Source organism: Sciurus vulgaris (genome assembly GCF_902686455.1).
Source record: "Sciurus vulgaris genome assembly, chromosome: 1".
NCBI lineage: Eukaryota > Metazoa > Chordata > Mammalia > Rodentia > Sciuridae > Sciurus > Sciurus vulgaris.
The window spans coordinates 157,647,955-157,668,465 of NC_136461.1; the positions used below are offsets into that span (position 1 = coordinate 157,647,955).

General features: G+C 35.7%; 1 protein-coding gene across 1 annotated transcript; it reads right to left on the bottom strand.

Moving 5' to 3' along the window:
- Positions 1-4,725: 4,725 nt before the first annotated feature.
- FABP4 (fatty acid binding protein 4) lies at positions 4,726-9,302 on the bottom strand. Its single transcript, XM_079105755.1, has 4 exons — positions 9,145-9,302; positions 6,387-6,559; positions 5,418-5,519; positions 4,726-4,958 (listed from the first exon to the last, which is right to left on the bottom strand). The coding sequence occupies exons 1-4, from the start codon at positions 9,215-9,217 to the stop codon at positions 4,908-4,910; spliced, it is 399 nt and encodes a 132-aa protein (XP_078961881.1). The 5' UTR covers positions 9,218-9,302; the 3' UTR covers positions 4,726-4,907.
- Between the last annotated feature and the right edge of the window lie 11,209 nt (positions 9,303-20,511).

Genomic DNA, 20,511 nt, shown 5'->3' on the forward strand with positions numbered 1-20,511 from the left:
CTTTTACCTGATCCTCAGGGGCTCTGAGAAGGAAGTGAGTAACTTGTTAGACGCTAATATGTGCTTCAAGGTATAGATGGACTCTGACCACACACTGTCTTTCTGAGGCATAACTGCTTGGTCCTGCTTCTCTTCCTGTCAGAGAAATGTCTGCTCTGTGCCTCTGTATTTGTCTGTGTTGATAGAAGCAATGTCAGACAGGGGAAAATGATGTGAACTTCAGAAAGTTCCCAGGCAGGAAAATTGGAGAACTGTTACATGAAGACATTTTTTGATGTGGCTATGGCCTTCGTTTTATGATAAAAATATAAGAACATGAAATTGACGTACCTATCAAATTAACATTATATAGGATCTTGTTCCTCTATGTTTCCACATCAACTGGAAAGAATTAAACTTTGAGTACATTTTCAAAATATAACTAAATTTACCAATACGCATGCACAAAAGTGACTCCTCACCTGACTTTATAAAGGGTTAGCACAGCAGCACCATTAAGGGATGGGCAGGCTCAAGGCAAGGGAATAGCAAAGAATGAAGTACTCTCAGGAAGAGCAGAAGGTTAAAGAGGAAAAAAGACCAAAAAAAAAAAAAGGAAAGAAAGAATATGCAAATTAATATGATTGGAGCTATGAATATGAATATGAATATGAAGATCACAGACTAATGAAAAAACTGGAGAGTTAGAGAAAAGAAAAGGCAAACCTAAGACAGATTCTACACACCAGGCTGAGGAGATTGGACCTCTGGAAACAGTGGGAGTCACTAAAGGGTTGTAATGAGTGTGTATCCCAGTCAGATTTTCATCATGTAAATATCCTTCATGAAGTCTACCAGGCTTAGAAAAGAGGGAAGAAGATAGAGACTTGTTCAAAGGACCATTACGTTAAATATATAAAAAGAAAAAAAAAATTTGGTGGTATTATTAATGACAATGAGAAAAACAAATGTATGAAGTTTTAAGTTAATAGGATCAACATAAGTTTTCATAAAATAGATATTGTGCATTGAGAAAGAAAGAATGTTCAAGAATAATTTTTAGATTTCCATACTGGAAAATTAGACAAAACTTCCTGACATTGACTGAGATGCAGAAAATAGGGAAAACAGAACGAGAACCAAGTTTTAGCCAGTGGCTAGAAATGTGCAGTAATCGTAAATGTAGAATGTGTTGAGTTTAGTTGCCTGGGCTATCCACTGGAACACCAGCCACTCTTTTCTAACTTTCCCCTAGGTGATATAATCACCTTTTATGGAGGGAAATGATATTGTGGTAACATACATACATCAAGATCTTTAGCAGCTGAACCAATTTTAAGTGTTCAATGCACTCATTAAGTACATTCATATTGTTGTGCAAACATCACGACCATCCATCTCCAGATATCTTCATCTTGCAAAATTTAAACTGCATTCTCATTCAACAATAGTTTTCCATTCCCCTCTCTCCTCAGACCCTTGCAAACACCATGCCTGCTCCCTCCCTCCCTCCTTCCCTTCTCCCCTCCCTCCTTCTTCCCTTCCTTCCTTCCATCTTCTAGCATTCCTGCATGTTAGCATCAATCAAGACCAAGGGAATGGAGAAACCTACACAAAGACAATGCACTAAAGATGACTAGACTGCTAAACATTTTCACTTGCCAGTTAAATTTCTTGAATACTGTTGCTTATTTGAACTTAGTCTCTTCGCTGATTTTAACATTGAATTTGGAAAAGGCTTTCGGTGCCCCTCCCCTGCCAGAAATAAATGAAAAATACTTGGCTTCAATCACAAACTCGAATTACTCCACTTAGAAGGCTGAAGCTGGAGGATTGCAAGTTCGAGGCCAGACTAAGGAACTTAGGAGTCCCTGTCTCAAAATGAAAAATAGAAAGAACTAGGGATATAATTCAGTGATAAAGTACCCCTGGGTTTGATTCCTAGTACCAAAACAAACACAGATTACTTAAAACCATAGAAATTTTCTCAACACTTAGCCTTTGTTACTCATGAATTTTCCTTTAACAATCACTACTCCAAAAATCGCAGAGACACAACTTTTAATCATACTCCAGTCAGTTCACAAAAGCATTCTGATAACTGCTGATGAGACTAGTACTGCATTATTACTTGCCAAGAGAACAGCTACAACAAGTAAGCCAAAAGGGGAAAAATAAGAAAATGAAGTGGGGAGGAGCTGCCCTTCTAAAAACCCTGGGTTTGCTTCAGTCTAAGGAGAAAGGATTCACAACAACGAGGGCTGTGTGACAATGACTGTTGGCATCTGTGAATGCACCTCTGTGATCAAAAGCAGCAAACATCAGTCAAAACACATGTCCAGGATTTGGAAAACAGGGTCCTTTTTGCCCATCCTTGTTCCTACAAGCTGTGTGCCATGGGGCTGGGGATGGATGGTGAGTACATGCTACTATGTCAGGAACTGACATTAGCAAAATTGAATGTTTCATCACCCAAGACTTTCCCTTCACATTGCAAGGATTTAGTAGACTCCCGAGTTTCAAAATAGTTCTATCAAACAGATTTTTCCAATGCAGTTGTTGTCTAGGTGAGGGGTATATTCCTGGTGCTTCCTACTCTTCCATCTTCTTAGGGTCCTCTCAAAATCACCCTCATCCCATTTTATGAATCAAGTTACCATTTGGACACTGATGGTTTCCAGAAATACATTCCATCCAGAATAGCTCTCTTAAATTTCAGATTCCCCTACCTATTCTCTATTTAGTTTTATGGGGATTGGGGACATAGCCCAGTGGTAGAGTGCTTGGTTAGCCCACACGAAGTCCTGGGTTACATCCCCAGGACAGAAAATAAAACACAAAGTAAGAAAGTTGCCTTCTAGTTATATGATGCTAAATTCTGAGTTTCAGTCACCTCATCTGTAAACAGAAATTCCAAATCCTCTTCGTCATTGTTTTGATGATAAATGACATGAACTATGCAGAATGCCTAAACCATTGTTAGTGCTTAGTAAATATTGGTTTATAAAGAATTGTCCTAATCGGCCCTTATAAATCTCTATGTAAGTCCCCCACATCTCTAGTGAGACTCAGTTGAAAGTCTTACTCTCTGTTTTTGTGAAGAAAACAAACTCTTATGACCAGGAAGCTAGTCCACCTCTCTGTTCACATCCTGGTGTTACATGTAAGACAGGTACTCAGAATTGGATTTATTTTTAAAGAGAACATGCAAACTGAATGATATCAACTGCAGTATATACTTTATTTTTAATTCTTGATTAACACATAGTAATTGTACATACCAAGATTCAATATGATATTTCAATACATGCATACAGTGTGCATTGATGGAATCCAGCCTCCCTTCCTAACCTCCAGTAATCACTATTCTACACTAGGTTGACTTTTTTTTCTTTAACTTTCAATAGGAAATATGTGGCACTCGTCTTTCTGTATGTGACTTCACTTAACATTAAGTCCTCCTATAGTATGCACCGGAACAGATTTTTGTCTTACTATAAATGTAGCTGCGTGATTTAGAAATTTTGGTCTATTTAGGTGAAAACCCCAAAATCTTTCACAGGACACAGGAGAATCACACACACACACTCACAGTTGGGAAACCTCAATATATTTTGAGTGTTTTCTATATTGGGATTATAAGGAGATTATATTTGAATAAACAGTTTTGCTAATAAGAAAAAATAAAGGTTTAGAAAGTACTACAATAACATTTGAATCTTTACTCACGGACAAGACTGTCACCACTTTTCTGGAATACTCTAAGGAATTATTTGCACTGAATTCTGTAGATTTCAAAAATAGACTGCTATGGTTTGGATGTTGTTTGTCCTCCTAAGGGTCATGTACTGGACACTTGGTTCTCAGTGTGGTGGTAAGGTGATGGCAAATTTAAGAGGTGGAGCCTACTGTAGAGCAGTTAGGTCAGTGGGGACACAGTGTCCCCTGAAGGAATTAGGGGGACACTGGATAGATCCAGTAAAAATGGGCTGTTATAAATGAGCAAGTCTGGCTGGTCCCTGCTCTCTGGTCCTCTGTCTCACTACATGATCTCTCCTCATATGCATTCCAGCCAAGATTCCTTTCATCATCAGGCCTCACCAAAGCCTAAACTGATGTTCTTGCCCATCTTGGATATTCAGCTTCCAAAGCCATGAGTTAAATAAACTTTTTTTTTATAACACCAGCCTAGGGGATTTTGTTATAGCAATGGAAAACTAAGACATCTTGTTTATCAAGAATATTTTGGACTAAAAATTACAGACTAGAGATTTTTTCTACAACATGAAACAAGAATGTACTGCTTTCTTGCAAAACTCTATAACAGGGCAGGCATGAAATATAAGCATTTGGACTTGCTGACTATGGACGATTTTACTCTATTTACTCTATTTAAAACTACATTAAGTCTCCAAGACCATGTACAGCCAGAGGAATGAGAAGTTGTGCTCCATTTGAGTGCAATGTGTCAAAATGCATTCTACTGTCATGTATAACTAATTAAAAAAAATCTCCAAAAGATATTTTCTTAATTATAGATATGCTAAGAAAGGACCTAATATTCAGTCATATTGTCTCCTACCTGGGAAAATAGAAAATTCATGGGTATTAATTTTTTACCTTGCATTATTATGAAAGATCTTATGACTTATATCAGAAACAAATCAATAATGCAAAGTGTTCTATTTTCTTCACTCAGTTATGAGTATGAAATTATAAAGCCAATAAATATATCATCCATCATGCCACCTTATGAATCTAAAAAGTTTTATTTAACCAATACAATCATATTCAGTAAAATCCAGCTTGGGAGAAAATTAATTGCTTGGTAATTAGTGGAAAATAATAATATCTTTTTGAACAATTCATCCAACAGAATGTCGCAGAGTTTGATACAAACTTCAGTCCAGGTCCCCATGTCCCTTGGCTTATGCTCTCTCATAAACTCGGGTGGAAGTGACGCCTTTCATGACACATTCCTAGACATGCAAAACAAAACAAAAGGAATCCGTGGTTAATCACTAGGACTACACTGTGTGTTTAATTATGGTGTTTCTCAATGTTGGGAAGGAAGCAATATTCATTCACTGCTGCAGAAAAGCTCTGGAGCCTAAGAGCAGGGCAGGAATTGCCGTCTGGGAGATAGCACGCCTAGGCTGAGCTTGAAAGCACAAAGTGACTGGGGTGTCGCTGAATGATATGATGTATGCGTAGCAAGTGCCAGCACCTGGGTTCAATCCCCAGAACCACAGAAAGCACAAAGGGAAATTTCCAGGGTAGAAAGATAATCCCAATAAAAATTACTAGGTTATATCATCATTCCATATAAAGAATCATGATCATCATGATCATCATTCCATATAAAGAAATTCACCTTGCTTATCAATATGAAATAACCTAGTGGTGGGATCTAGAATAAGTACCTAGAAGATACTCACCACCACCAGCTTATCATCCTCTCGTTTTCTCTTTATGGTGGTTGACTTGCCATCCCACTTCTGCACCTGGACCAGGACACCCCCATCTAAGGTTATGATGCTCTGAAGACATAATAAAAGTGGTTATGATCTGTATATGAAGGCAGAAAATAAGATTTAAAAATACTACCCTGTTTCAAAGAAATGCTGAGGTCATTAGTAGTTCTAAATGATAAGAACATATTGTGACAATCAAAAAAATGGGTCTTAAAGCCAAACTTGGCATAGAGCCAAACTCGGTGGTCCATGCCCATAATCCCATCTGCTCAGGAGGCTGAGGCAGGAGGATCATGAGTTCAAAGCCAGCCTCAGCAAAACCAAGGTGCTAAGCAACTCAGTGAGACCTTGTCTCTAAATAAAAAATACAAAATAGGGTTGGGGATGTGGCTCAGTGGTCCAGTACCCCTGAGTTCAATCCCTGGTACCAAAAGAAAGAAAGAAAGAAAGGACAATAACAGCATAGAATATATATACATAGATAGATAGACAGATAGATAGATAGATTAGATTATACAAAATTGCATTTGAAAAAATACTGTGAAAGAATATAGATCATAAATTTATACTGAGATGGTAGGATTATAGGTGATTTTGAAAAATTTCTTCCACTCATATAAACTTTCTCTTACATGTTTTATTACTTTATTCATTTCAAATATTCTATGTATTCTATGTATTATATATGTAGTATATGTATTCTATGTATTATACATAAATTATGTTAATCGTTTTTTTAAAATATGAAACCCACCTAATAAAAAGGGAAAAATTCACCAACTACATATTGAAGGCAACATGGTGTAGATGTGAAGTTCAGGGCTCTTGGCCCATAGAGAACAGTTTTTCCTCTTATGGTTATGAAATAGTTTCTTGCAGGCAGTGGCAATTTAGAAACAGGCATTCACTTTGTGACAATTCCCTGTTCCTCACCTTGACTTTCCTGTCGTCTGCAGTGACTTCGTCAAATTCCTGGCCCAGTTTGAAGGAAATCTCAGTGTTTTTAAAGGTGCTCTCTGATCTGATGGTGATCACATCTCCATTCACACTGATGATCATGTTGGGTTTGGCCATGCCAGCCACTTTCCTGGTGGCAAAACCCACCCCTGCAGTTAGAAAAGGAAAATAAAAGGTTGACACATTCTCTCACATCAGTAAGTCAGAGAAGTATGGTGTGTGTAAGAGGAAAGAGGGGGGAAAGATACCAGTGAGTTTTATAAGGCCTTATTTAAATATCTCCTGAGGATAAAAGTACACTAGGCTAATACAAGAAAATCTCTGAGGCTTAGTCTTTAAACTTCTCCTTCTCTAGTTCTGGACAAAACTTCTCAGGAGACCCACTGGTAATTCTCAACAAGAATATTTATAGAGATTAAGTCTTTCGGAATACACACACACACACACACACACACACACACACACACACACATCTATCTTCATTACCATTCTTCTCTGTTTACAAAATACTGAAATACTTGAGGCGACATAACCACTTTATTCTCTTTTAGTCATTAAAATTTTTATTAAAAAATCCCATAGTCAGAATTTTAAATAGGACTTTGTGGGCTATTACAGTTATTCAGGTAAGAGATCATCTATTTTGAGTGCACAAAAGTCACAATTCGTAGCATTTACTACCAAGTCGAGTTTTCTGGGCTTCTTTCCCAAATTAGTCCCTTATGAAATGAGAATTTGGATTAATTCCTACAAAAGGGAGAAAAATGTTCCCTACATTCATACCATTTTATAATGGTGATAGCATTACCAGCAATTTGTAGGAAATATTAAAGATAGACTAGTCATCAATGGTGAAAACATCAAAATTGAATAAATCACTATTTCTAGAGATGGGGATGTAGTTCAGTGGTACAGTGCTTGCCTAGCAAACATGAATAAAAACGCAAAGAAAGAAGAAACAAAAGCAAAGACATCACTGGTTCTTACTTTAGAATAGTTTAGGAAACAATATTTTGATTCCCTATCACCTAAATAGTGAAGTCCTGTTTTTTAAAAAGTGTAATATATTTCCTTGTATAAAGTCTGAGATGAACAGTTACAACCTAATATAAACAGTAGTAACTTTGCCATCACTGCAGATGTTATACAGACCTCATGACGGTCACACATATGTTGAAATTTTTTGGCACATACACATAAATCTAGGCTCTCTTTGATTAAAATTCACCAAAGTTTAGAAAGAGGGAGAAACAGAGAGAAATATGACATGAAATAAATAATGCTGAGGCTCTGATTTAGCTGCCTATTCAAAAAGTGGTACAGTGGGAAGATAATATATTGCTTCATCAAGCCCCGGCTTTGTTGCAAAATACAACATTAAGTGTATGTATTAAATAAGCAGAGTGAATGGATGCAACACAGAGGGTGATTCTGAAATGACCAACTTTGGGAAAAATCATGTTCTCCACTTGTTTCATTCTCTCCTTATTTGACTGCTCAGAAGGCAAAAGCTATTCACCCATCCTCAATTAGAGCAGTCACCTTCATTTAGGAGGTATCTTATTGCCTTAATCAGCCCTTTATAATTTAAACAGTATCACAAGAACTTATATGTAAATATTAAAAGTGTAAAACACTTCAAAGAATCAGTGGTAAATGCCTCCCAATCCTGGCATTTCTGTATCAGTGCATATCAATTAGTGTATTGAATCACAACTAGTTGATATTTTTAAAAGTTAGATCTTTCTCATGCTGAAATTCCTGATTTCCCTCTCATCTATAATCAAGAAAAAAAAAAAAAACAGTAGTTTCAGATAAGTAAAAAAATGCTTACATAAAATTGAGGGGAAGGTCAAGTCTTTTTAGATTTAGGGAATTGACTTCTAACCCCTAATAAAGATGCTGTATAAAATTTCTCCCCAGTTTGCACGTCCTGGATCTGACTTTACCATGTATGAGGGTTGGGACAGAAAGAGTTTTCAGAGCTGAGGTGATCTGAGAAGTTGCATTTATAATTTACTTTTATTACTTTACTGCCATAATTATCTGATGAACATTCACATCTGACATAATGGCAATGTTAACAAAGTCTAAAAAGCTAGAGGTCACATATGCAACATTCTCCTTTTGAATTACTAGATGCAATAATCTATGGCATCCTGTTTGTAGTCAAAGAAGTATTTCAACCCTTTATAGAACATATTTTCTTGAAATTAAGATTTTGTCTACCATAAAACAATCACATATTTTAATGCATTGACACTTGGGACAAGAAAATAATTTGTTAACATGCATTTACTAAAAAAAAAAAAATATTATTTTCTAAGGTGAGAAATATAGTGACTTCGATTTCTAATGGAAATTATTGCATGCTGTGATGTTTTTCTTTTCAGGTTATTGCATATTATATATGCAAAGGAGGGTGAAAGAAAAGCAGGCAAAGAGCCAAGTAAATCAAAGACACCCAAGTTTTGTAATTAGAGTAAAATCTTGTCACTCTATAAATCACAAAAATTTCATTTAGATCCTTTAGTTCACCTTTAGGAAGCATTAGTTGTAGCTTCAATTCAGAATATTCCTAGAAATAGATTCTCACTTGTGCTTGTACAGACTCCATAGAGAAGAACAGCATTTTTGTTTCAGGCTAATGCTTCCAGGGTGAAAACCTAGCTATAAGTCCTTTCTCCCCCCAGAAAAGTTAATAACACAGTCACTCCACAGCGCATTTACTTACCCACTTCTTTCATGTAATCATCAAAGTTTTCACTGGAGACAAGTTTCCAGGTACCTACAAAAGCATCACACATTCTGTCAGCTTTCTAGGAGTATTCTCGTAGGTGAGAGAGAAACTTCAGGCTTGAAGAAGGTGCTCTGACCCCTCGAGTCCAGAGACTTCCTTTTAAAGATGCTCAGAACATGTGATCTTAGGAGTAACCAATTGCAAATGATATCAGGTCATTTCCTTCATTACCAGTCTCTGTATTTTTTCCTCTGAGTCATGTTTTTAATAGAAATTTCTCAACTTTAGTTCTCCCTGGCAAGTGGTCATTGAAATTGGAGTACAAATTATTTTTAACAACGAACAGAATATTTTAAATGTTCCTGCTTTGACTGTTTAATGCTCAGTGCATTGAACTTCCCCCTGTTATTTCCATAAATATTTACCCATTGTGGAGGGGAACAATTATCTTGGGGTGAACTTTGACCCTCTTTTCTTGAGTTTTTAATTTTATTAATATTGCAATTACATGGTTCTTTTGAATTGAGGAACATAAAAACTACCTTGGAGAGTCTTAAACAATTGCTGTCTTTTTGTGACAGTACTGTCTCAGAACAAACCTGGCAGTTAAAACAAAATGTAAGTACTGATATTTTAAAGTACCCCAGATTTCTAATTTCAAATTTTGAATGTTTTATGTGACTACAAAAAGCATTTGGTCCACCAGGAATCTATATTGTAGATTTTGTTAAAATAAGAATTTGATTTCTCACTCTTTCTATCCCTTAATGATAACATGGTATTGAATTCTAAGGACCCCTTAAAAAATAGGCTCAAATTAAAAATATACACTACATTCTGTTCCTGAACTATATTAATCAGCTCTAAATTTAACTAGTTCTAGATGGTATTGCTTTACTTGAATGATCACAAAAGATGTGGTCACAAGCTATCAAAATCTATTTTTCTTTTACATGATGACTGACCTATGAAATTACTTTTCTAAAGTAATCATGGTTTTCAATCTTCCCACCATATACTAGCATGATGCAAGATTTTCACATGTATATCAGTTTCCCATGAACATATCTAGATTTTAGATATGTTACAAGTTTCTAGAGTTATAAGTTTCTACCCTGTGGACCTCACTAAGCAGAACATGCAGACCACGTGATTGATTTGTAAGCCCATGTCAGTATCCCTAGGCCTCAGAAAGGTTTGGGGCAGTAAATTCTGTAAACAATAGGATTTTATGTAGGAATGTAAGTTAACTTTTAACTGCTATATCTTTAATGGTATAGTAATAATGTTCATCCTTTAGAGTCTGTTGCATCAAAACATAGATTGTAGTGATGTTAGAGATTCAGCTGTTAGTCATTGAATAAGCTCTTTCAAATGTTAAGTAAATAAATTATTCTTAGTGGAGGAATAATTTTAATAATGTTCTGAATTAATTGTAATTTTCTTTTTAGCATATATGTTGATTACTGATATGTAGTAAAAAAGTGCTTCAGACAGATCTTAAATGATTATCATGTTTGAATATATACAACATTTGTTGTTAACACTACAGTTGAAACATGTTGTTTTAGAAATAAACCATCCAAGACTTGTGTCTCTAGTCACACGTGGCTTACATACTTGCCGTGTGGCTAGTGTGATTGTGAAACTGAATTTCAATAAGAACATAAGAAATGATCTTCAATTTGGTTATTGGAGAAATTTTAAATATGTTTGGAGCAATGTGGCTATGTCAATCTATACTTTCAACTGTAAATTTTATGAAATTGCCATTTTTGTCAATAGCAGGTTCCAAGTCTTAATTGAGATGTACTACTCATATAAAATATACACTAAATTTTGACGTCAACATAAAATAATAATCTACAACATATTATTAAAATTTGCTAACTTAATTATATGCTGAAACGACAAAAATTCAGACACGTGGGATTAAACGAAACATGTTACTAAAATTAGTTTCACCTGTTTCTTTTTTACTTTCTTAACATAGCTACTAGAAGACTTAATATTACATATGAATACATCACATTTCTCTTGAACAAGGCTGTTTTTGAGTACCATAGTGACATCAAGGTTCACTTGTTTATGCTATGAATAAACCAGGTACTGAGCTAAGTGCAGGAGTCAACAGTAAGGAGCCACCCCAGGCCTTGGCTGCTCTTGTGGAACTTATGTTCTAGAACTGGAGAAGGTAAAATGCACAGGGTCAAAGACACCAGTTACAGGTAGAGCAGTGTCTGAGCAAAGAAGGCAGGGTCATTTGATGTAATGATGGCAATACCAGATGGAGCAGTCTGGGAGGGCCCACTGAAGGAGGTGGGCAATGGACATATTGCCTGATAGATGAGAAGGCAGCCAGAGGAAGATCAGGGGAAGAAGTGATCTAGCCACAGGAACATCAGGAGTTGCTGTTTTGATTCCCTTTCAGGACAATTGCATCCAATCTGTCACCAACAGTACCTATGAACCTTGATAAACATATAGATATACCTTCTTGGTGAACAAAGGCTAACGTCTATTAAGGTGAGGTCTTTTGTTCAGATTTATCCACTGTTAGATACCAAGCAATTAAATATTCAATAAAACACACGAAGGAAGCTCTCATTAGGTGGGCTAGCTAATATGAGTCCATTGGCACACCTCTAAAAATAAAAAATCTTTTAAGAATATTTCTGTGGAACAGCATCATCATCTTCCTATGTTAGTATATTTAGTGCCTGATCATTGTTGGAGAAATGATAAAGCTGAAATTCTCTAGAAATAACTCCTATAATGATTTTATATAAACAAATAGTAGTAACTTACAGGAAAGGGCCTTGGTAACTTAAATAATTATAATGAAAGAATTGAGATGTGAGAGAGTAATTGAGTCCACATGAGGAAACTTCATGTTATCACTGTGGAACAAAACAAATAGGCCTGTCAGAGTTTCTTACCTAAAGGGATGTTGTCCTTAGAAGCATCTCTGTTTATATTCCCAACATGTGGACCATCCTGTGAAATGTTAATATTTTTAACTATGCACAAGACCCCTATTCTATGTCTGATATAAGGTGTAGGATTCTTTGTATATAGTAAGTACTCTATAAATTTACTATAGAGGCCTGTAACTCATGGTTCACAGTATAAACAGAAACACAAGCAACTGCTTGGTTCCTTCAAAAATTATCTTCATCTCAGCCCTTAAAACTTAAACTTGCTGACATGGGTAAGATGGAATGTTTGCTCACCAAATTATTATCAGTGAACTTCTATGTGAAGACGTAGTACAAAAGAAGAAGAATCAGGTTTTTAAAAAAAAATCTCAATATTATATGGTCTTGAATATAGAGTTCTTTGAAGAATATCTTCCCTCATCATTAAGAAAGAGTTAAAATTTAACTGAAAGTTTGTCACTCTTTCTTGAGAACTTGTAGAAATTATACTGGTCACATTTCCACATAGAGTTTCATTATACAAAGTTCACACTGGCAAATAAGTTTCAAAAAATCTTTTTTGGAGGGCCTGCTATGTTCAACCGTGGTTCTACATGGGGTAGGGAATGCAATAATAAATAAGGCGTGATTTCTGTCTATCTTCGATGATCCAAGTTCCCATTTCAGTTACCAGCCTGGGATCAAAGTAAGGTATTTTGTTTTGATAATTATCTTGAGATGGGAATTTTTGACATAGGAGGAACTTGCTGCTTTCCTAATTTTAAAAATATTTTTGACATCTTTTATTAGCACAGAATATATACAAGATAAGAGACACCTTCATCCTGTCCCACTCTCTTCTCATCCCTAACTTCCCTTCTCTATCCTGAACATCGTCCCACCCATGATTTACAGTTCCTAGCACTTTGCTCATTCACTGAATATTTAGATTGATGAATTAATTAACAAAAGAATGAGATATGGATTCTGGTCATATAATCATGCTTCACGTTTGTGCTTTAAATGAAGAAACCATGGACTCCTATTTGAATTTTAGAATCATGTGTATAATGGCCCTAGAAAGAGTAGATTATAAAGGGTAGAATGGACAGATGTGAATCTGGTCACAAGCAGGAGTTAGATGACAAGTAGGGAAAAGGGTCACAGAAAAATGGGAAAGCAGCGGAAGAAATTGAGAAACGATACAGAAAGGGTAAAAGATACTGCTTCCTTCTGGATTCTGGAGGGGTCTAACACACACAAATGTGGCACACGGGAGACAGTTTGATTATGAAAAGAATTCCTGCGGGAATGACCATGCTTTGAGGCATAAATACCCCATAAAAATGCACACATGCCAGGCCAGAATGTTTCCTCAGAGCTGTGGAGATGGGGCCTGCAACAGAGGGAGCCCCACTTTTCCTTGGTGATGTGGAGCGTTGGGGACATGGCCCCAGATGCTCAGTGCTGATGGGACTGGCACTTTCTGGTCCAGGCTGTCTGCCTTGCACTTTGCTCTCCTATGGGCAGCTTCCATGGAATGTATCCCTCTGACCTTTGCCTGTGTTTATTTCTTTTGGAGGAAATGAGGGCATTTTTTGGACAATTTTTAAGTTGAAGAGGAAACATACCCCTCTCTGGATAACGAGCAGGGACAAAGCCCATGTGAGGGTGGAGAGTGAGGTGAGGGTTCACGCCCAGGCTCTCCTTTTATTGGAAAGAAAATTCCTTACTAAAACATTATTATTATCTGTGCTTGGGGATTTTTTTAGAGTTTTAAGATGAAACTTTAATAACAAAATTAGGCATATTTTATTTGACTCTCTTTCCCCATGAACTAGTGGGAACATTTAATATGAGAATTGTCTTGCATTTTCCATCCTAGGTTTAAGAGACAGAATCAAAGTTGTGTGTAAGTTTGTGTATCATTCGTTACACACATGTTCACAGTGACTGAGCATTGACTCTTGACTTTTTGACTTCAAACTGGTGACATTTTGGCAAGAGGGAGTAAGCCACAGGCTATGCGTCAGTTAAAAGGGTAGTGGCTAATTACAGACTGTGTTGTGCCCTGAAGCTTATTGTGAAATTTCTTCACTTGTCCTCTTACTCATAAAAGGGACTCTTCACACATAGTCCAGTGGGTGCAAGTGAGAACCAACCAAAGAGCTGGCAAAGCACTTTCCAAATATAAACTGTAACCTACTTTGCCTTTATTTAATAAAGCAAACATTACTATGAACCGACTGTAGGCAAAACTGAAAAAAATCAACTAGAAAAACCAGTAAGGAATATAGCAACCCTTGTGATATCAGCAGAAGTCACCAATCATAATGTCCAGAGGGGCAGCATACATGCATGTACACATACACATATACGTGCACACACACACACACACACACACACACATAAAGTTTGTTCTCTTCTTTGTGTTCACATGTCTGTACTTGTGTACCTCAGGTTTAGCATTATGTATGAGTTGTGGTAGGTCTCTATAGCTCATGTTGAATCAGTAGAAAATCAGATTAATTTAGATCACTTCAAGGTATAAATGACAGATACCATCATATTACTAAAAGCATTTGTACTATTAAAAAAAAAATCCTGATTGAACCCTCAATTGTTTGTGACACGGTTGAGGAAACATTTCACAAGAGGGTTAGGCAGATGAACCAATCTGAGTCCTAAAGTTTCAATCGTTAGCAAACTACTACTTGTTTGTAAGAGCTCTTTTCAATCCCCAAAGAATAAGAATATCTTATTTCTTCCAAACTTCTGTTCATAACCTCACCTTTACTAATCTCAGCCTACTTAAACTTTATATGCTTTTTCAAATTGCACATATGTTGTGTAATTTAAATTACATGAATAGATCTTAAATGCAAGGAAGATATTCAGTCATGTATTCATTAGATGCCTAATAAGTGCTAGTCACAGTGTTTGATATGCTGGTACAGAAATGAATAAAACAAGTGGAAGAAGGTACATGAGGATCAATATGACATCACAGGACTGTAAGTAAAGAACCATAGAGTGCTCTGAGACCAAGATGCCTCATGCAGCCTTGACCAGGCGAGAGGGGGACTGGCAAAGGTTTCCCAAAAGCTAATATCCAAAATAAGGTTGAAGGATGCATTAGTGTCCTGGGCTAAGTTGGGTGTTCACGGTATCATTCCGGGCAGAAGAGAACAGCTTGAGTGGGTGTCAAGAGGGAGCCTAGAAACAATCGTTAGTGCAGAGTCACAACTAGTATCCAGGTTTTCTGAGTCCAATACTCTTTCCATTATTCTGTGCTCCTCTGTCCAGAGAGCCTACGCAAAGCAAAGTTTAATCACAAACTTTATATGGGTGTAACACATAACTGGATTTAAGGAACATTTAATTTCAGTTTGATTCTTTTTTTTATTTTTAATTTTTTAAAAATTTTTACAGACTGCATTTTGATTCATTGTACACAAATGGGGTACATCATTTTGTTTCTAAGCCATGATCCTTTGATGACCCTATAACTCACTGTCCTCATGACCGTGTGTTTATAATTCTAGACTGTAAGCTTCTTGAAGGAAGAACTCTACATCCAGAGTAAATATATTTCTAGCAGAGTAGATATGTATTTCTAGCAGATAGTGGGCATAGATTCTGGTAGATTCCTAGTAGAAATAATGTTTGAGAGAGAGAGATGAAAAGAAGGAAGAGATTAGGGAAGAGAAGGAATAAAAAAGGAAAAGGAGAAAAAAACATGAAAGGAAAGAAGGAGGAGAGAAGAGGGAGAGACAGCAAAAAGACAGGATGAACAGGGTGATACCTGAGGTTGCAGAAAATGTAAGAACCATATGCTAGAAAGAAAATGCCAGACAGTGGCAGGTGCCAAGAGGCACTAACTGGGACTTGGTGCTGATAAAGAGACAGAACAGAAGCTGTTTACCCAGGAACGATTTTGATTACAAGGAAAAGCTGAGCATTCTTTCTGGGAGGCACTTTTGCTCTGACACTTCCACCAGTGAACTCTGATCTGGTTAGAAAGCACAAATGTCAGGCATCTGCAAACTATATTTGCCATCTGGGTGTTAACTTCCCTCTTGACGACAATCCTTTCTCACTGGGTGAAATGTGTGTTCCTGAATTTATCCTGTGACTTGCCAAGATCTTCCATGTCTAGATTTTATTTCTCTGGCTACAAGATTCTTGATGGTGATTCTATACTCCAAAGATACTTTATAATTTTGCCATTGCATTAACATTTTTATTCAATGAACACTAATACACCTGTGACACTTTTGTGGTCACCTTATAAACCATATTATAGGGTTAAAAGATCCATGAACTCGCGAGTTAGATGTGTTGAAACATTATTTCCACTATTCACAGGCTTGTGACCTTTGGAAGCTAATTAGTTTCTATGATACTCAGTTTTCTCATCTGTAAAATTGGAAACTGTATTTTATGATTATTGTTTAAATTAGCAATCTTCAATATCAAGTGTTTTGAGTGTTGCCTAGCATAGACCTCATTTACTATGTGGTTGCTGTAATATTAGCAGTGGTAATAAATGACAGAGTCCCAAAAGACAAATCACACATTTGGGAAAGTGAGTAGTGGGCTGAGAAGAATTGGAGAATTTTCTCTGATGCAGAATAACCTTATTCAGAGAGATCTGTGATCTTAGAACTCTCAAAAGACTGGACATTCTTTAGCCATGATTCTGCAATGAAAGAGCATTCTTGAGACTAATTTCAGGTGTAGACATTCATGAAATTCAAAATGAAATTTCTTGATATTCATGATTCAGAGCAAGAATTTTCTTCTTAAGAAACAGTACTACACTAATACTGTCTTCTTCTTATGGTGGAAAAATTTTCTTCCCCAATTGGAAATTTTTCGATGTTTAAAAAAATTAATGCTTGCTAAAAAATTTAAAACTACATTGTACAGAAGAGAAAATACTTGTTCCCCTCTCCAGTGATCTTAGCTTTTAATAATTCCATGAATATCTTTTCAGTCTTTTCCTGTACATATGGAAACATACAAATGAGTTATAAAAATAAATTTTATTGAGGACGTTGGATAATATGTGAAGACTATGTACATGAATACTCTTCATCTCCACTTAGTAAATATACCATGGTCATTTTTTCATGTCAGTGAATATATATAATCTCATTTTTTAATTGCCACCAAATATTTCATTTATATATGTGTCACATTTTAACCAATACCTCCACTTTTCATTGCTTAAAAAGAATTAGTAAACATTCTTATACATCTATATTTTTGTCTGATTTCATAAATATTTCTTAATAATAGAAGACTACAAGTAGAATTCATGGGCTAACAATTACATACATTTAAATGTTGATGTACCTATGGGATTGCCTTTCTAAGAAATCATGCTCTTTCAGCTTCCTCCAGTTGTAAGTGAGATAACCTATTTTCTCAGTGGAACTGACTTAAAATAAAACTTTTTTTCAGTAGTACTTATTATTTGAAATAGTGAGCCTGGGCACAAAGTAAGTACTAGATAAAAAATACAAACTTGAATGCTAAACCAAGAGTCAAAAGTCTGCAGAGAGCCTTTCTAAAAATCCATAGTCATACTACACGTATTTTAATACCTTGCTGTGGAGCCAAAATCATTAGGAACACGACTTGGTAAAGATAAAATAATTGAATGAGGAAATAAGTAATGTTATGCACAAATATTAGTGTTCACAATCTACTAAAAATAAAAGTGTGAATGTAGAGTTTGAAGCAAATTCTCTCAAGAAGACTTTGGCAGAAAGTTGGACGCTTTCAAATTCCAGTCAGAGGAGAGGTGGAGTACGTGGCCTTCAATTGTAGATTTTCATTTGCCATCCAAATAATAAGGCATGAAGATGGCAGTGACAAAACTTGGGTCATAACTGCTCTCTCAAGACCAATCAAGATCTTACAGAGTATGGCTTTTTCCCTTTGTGCCTTCTGGATGGTTGAGAATTTGCAGCTACAGTTCCCAAGGAAAATGATTTTCTTCCTTAGTAAGGATAGCAAACAAGTTTGAAACATTATATTATTCTGAGATAAAAAAGATTGATAATTCTAATTCTCTTAGAATGCTTATTCTCTTAAGTGTATAAACATTGTAGTGACTTAAATGTATTAAACACTGATCCACATGTATGGAAAGTAAGTAGATTACATGCAAATCTGCAATAAATATGTGGTAAACCAAAGATGCATTTAAATAATATTGGTGTCCCTTTAGACATAGACATAGAAAAAAACTTAGCATAAAATTTGATTTAACATTCAGGCTGTGTATTGTGTTTCTTAACACTGTGATTTATATGCCAAAGAGGGCACCGTTGGGACCATTTGCCCATTTCATAATCCTCCCATGATGTGTACACCATGAAGTTGCCTCCCGATCATTAGTAGTGCAGAGAGCAAGGAATTCTACCAACAATAATTTGTTTTGCCTATACAAAGACATCAGTCATTCTTCAAAGGCACACCAATGAATGCAAATGCTGAGAAACTTCTTTGAACTTGTCTATTAAACAGTGCTGTTAGAGGCTGAGGATCTTTAACTTAAAAATCTCAAATCCCAAATGCTTCAAAATCCCCAACTTTCTGAGTGCTTATATGATTCTACAGTTGGAAAATTCCACCCCTAATCTCATGTGACAGCTGACAGTCAAAATGTAGGTGCACTAAAAATATCATAAAATTGCCTTCAGGCTATTTGAAGAAAGTGCATAACAAAAATGAATTTTCTGTTTAGATTTGCATCCCATCCCCAAGATATCTCATTATGTGTATTAGGCAAACATTCCAAAATCTGACAAAAAAAAAAAAAAAAAAAAAAAAAAAATCCCAAAGCTGAGACTCTTCTGGTCCCAAGCACTTCAGATAAGAGAAATTCAATCTCTAGGGTTAAATGTTGATAATTAAAAATTCTAGTTAGCAACAGTGTCCTCCTATGCAAATGAAGTTATTCCTTTGATTATTTCTGAGTAGATACACCCTTGTGTATGTATGTTAAGAACTGTGCATTATATTGACATGAATTAATTTTTTTTTCAGGGATTTCTTTTACCTCCTTTTTTCCTGGGGAAATCATTTAATGTCTTGGTAAAAATTTTGTAGAGGTTGTAAGTTCATTTGTACATTGAAACCTGTGCTTTTTCAAATACTCACTGAAAATTAACTATATTTTTAATGTGTGCCTTCTTGCTCCAAGATATACCCTGGAATATATTTATATTCCTTACAAGTTTTTTAAGTATTTATTTCTTAAATCCCTGAAGAATAGAGTTCTGGCTTAAGGGAAACATCTAATGTAAAATGATTTTTCTTTTACTGTGCTGCAATTTGTCTGAGTTTAATAAAATGTGCTTCTTTTCCTTTCCTGGTTCAGCCAAGGGAAGGAATCTGCATCCTTTCAATAATATCAGCAGGCTAAAGCTGATATTGAGTTTAAGTATTCCCAGTGAGTCCAAAGTGGAATTTCCCTGCATCCAGGTTCCCCTGGGGTTTTGATTGCTGATTGCCTTAAAACTTGGAAGCAGATATCCCAGTGCTTGCTCTTTCCCCTAGTTGTCTTGCCAAACTATGCAAATGTAATTCTTGCTTTCTCACAAATCAGACCCAGGGACATTGTTCTCACTTCTTTCTGGGTGGCTTTTATTTATTTATTTTTTTTCTCCTTGTCCTTTGACATACTTCTCAGTTCCTCTGAACTACAGAACATGAACTATTTTAAATCAATTCAATGAGACACTCTCAGTTCCCATTTTTAAATTCAAGTATGTATATTGTCTTGTTAAAATATAACATTTATAACAAAATAGTCATTCAGAGTACAGGAGAGTTATTTCAAAATTATGTGGAACAAAACCTCAGTGAACAGACATTTTTAAATATACATTGTTCCTTTTCATCATTGGATACATGCCTGATAATGATTTGGAAAAACAAATTTAGAAATCTAAATAATGTATAGAAGAAGGCATATGATAATTGTGTATAGGCTCTACTTTTTGATGTCTTTAATTTTTTTTTTCTAAAAATGTTATATTTTCTTCATGGAGTATAAAGTACATTGTTGTTAATAAATTTACTACTCTTTATTGTTCTCCTGGATTCCTTCAATTACTGAAATTTTTAAATGACACCCAGAAAATAATTAGAAAAATCATAGGTTATACTGCTAAGCATCTAATGTATTCTCTTTATTTTACTGATGAGGAAATAGGGCCCCTTATGATGTATGACTTGTCTAAAATCACATAGCTACATACCAATTCAGTCAATATCTCATAGATACCAACTTAACCAAAATTCACTTCCTTTTACGTGTATGACCTCTTCCACATTGAACGTTTATTTTCCAGTGCTATTCTATCTTCCCCAAGTTATAGTCCAAAGTACACTTTGTTAGTTCAGTCAACCTTCCATAGCTATG

Bases quoted from the DNA above. Each gene is read 5' to 3' on its own strand.
- FABP4 (XM_079105755.1), bottom strand. From the start codon at position 9,217: ATGTGTGATGCTTTTGTAGGTACCTGGAAACTTGTCTCCAGTGAAAAC. The intron at 6,560-9,144 runs GTAAGTAAATGC...TTCTAACTGCAG, and splicing joins TGATTACATGAAAGAAGTGG to GGGTGGGTTTTGCCACCAGG. The intron at 4,959-5,417 runs GTGAGTATCTTC...TTGCATGTCTAG, and splicing joins AGGATGATAAGCTGGTGGTG to GAATGTGTCATGAAAGGCGT.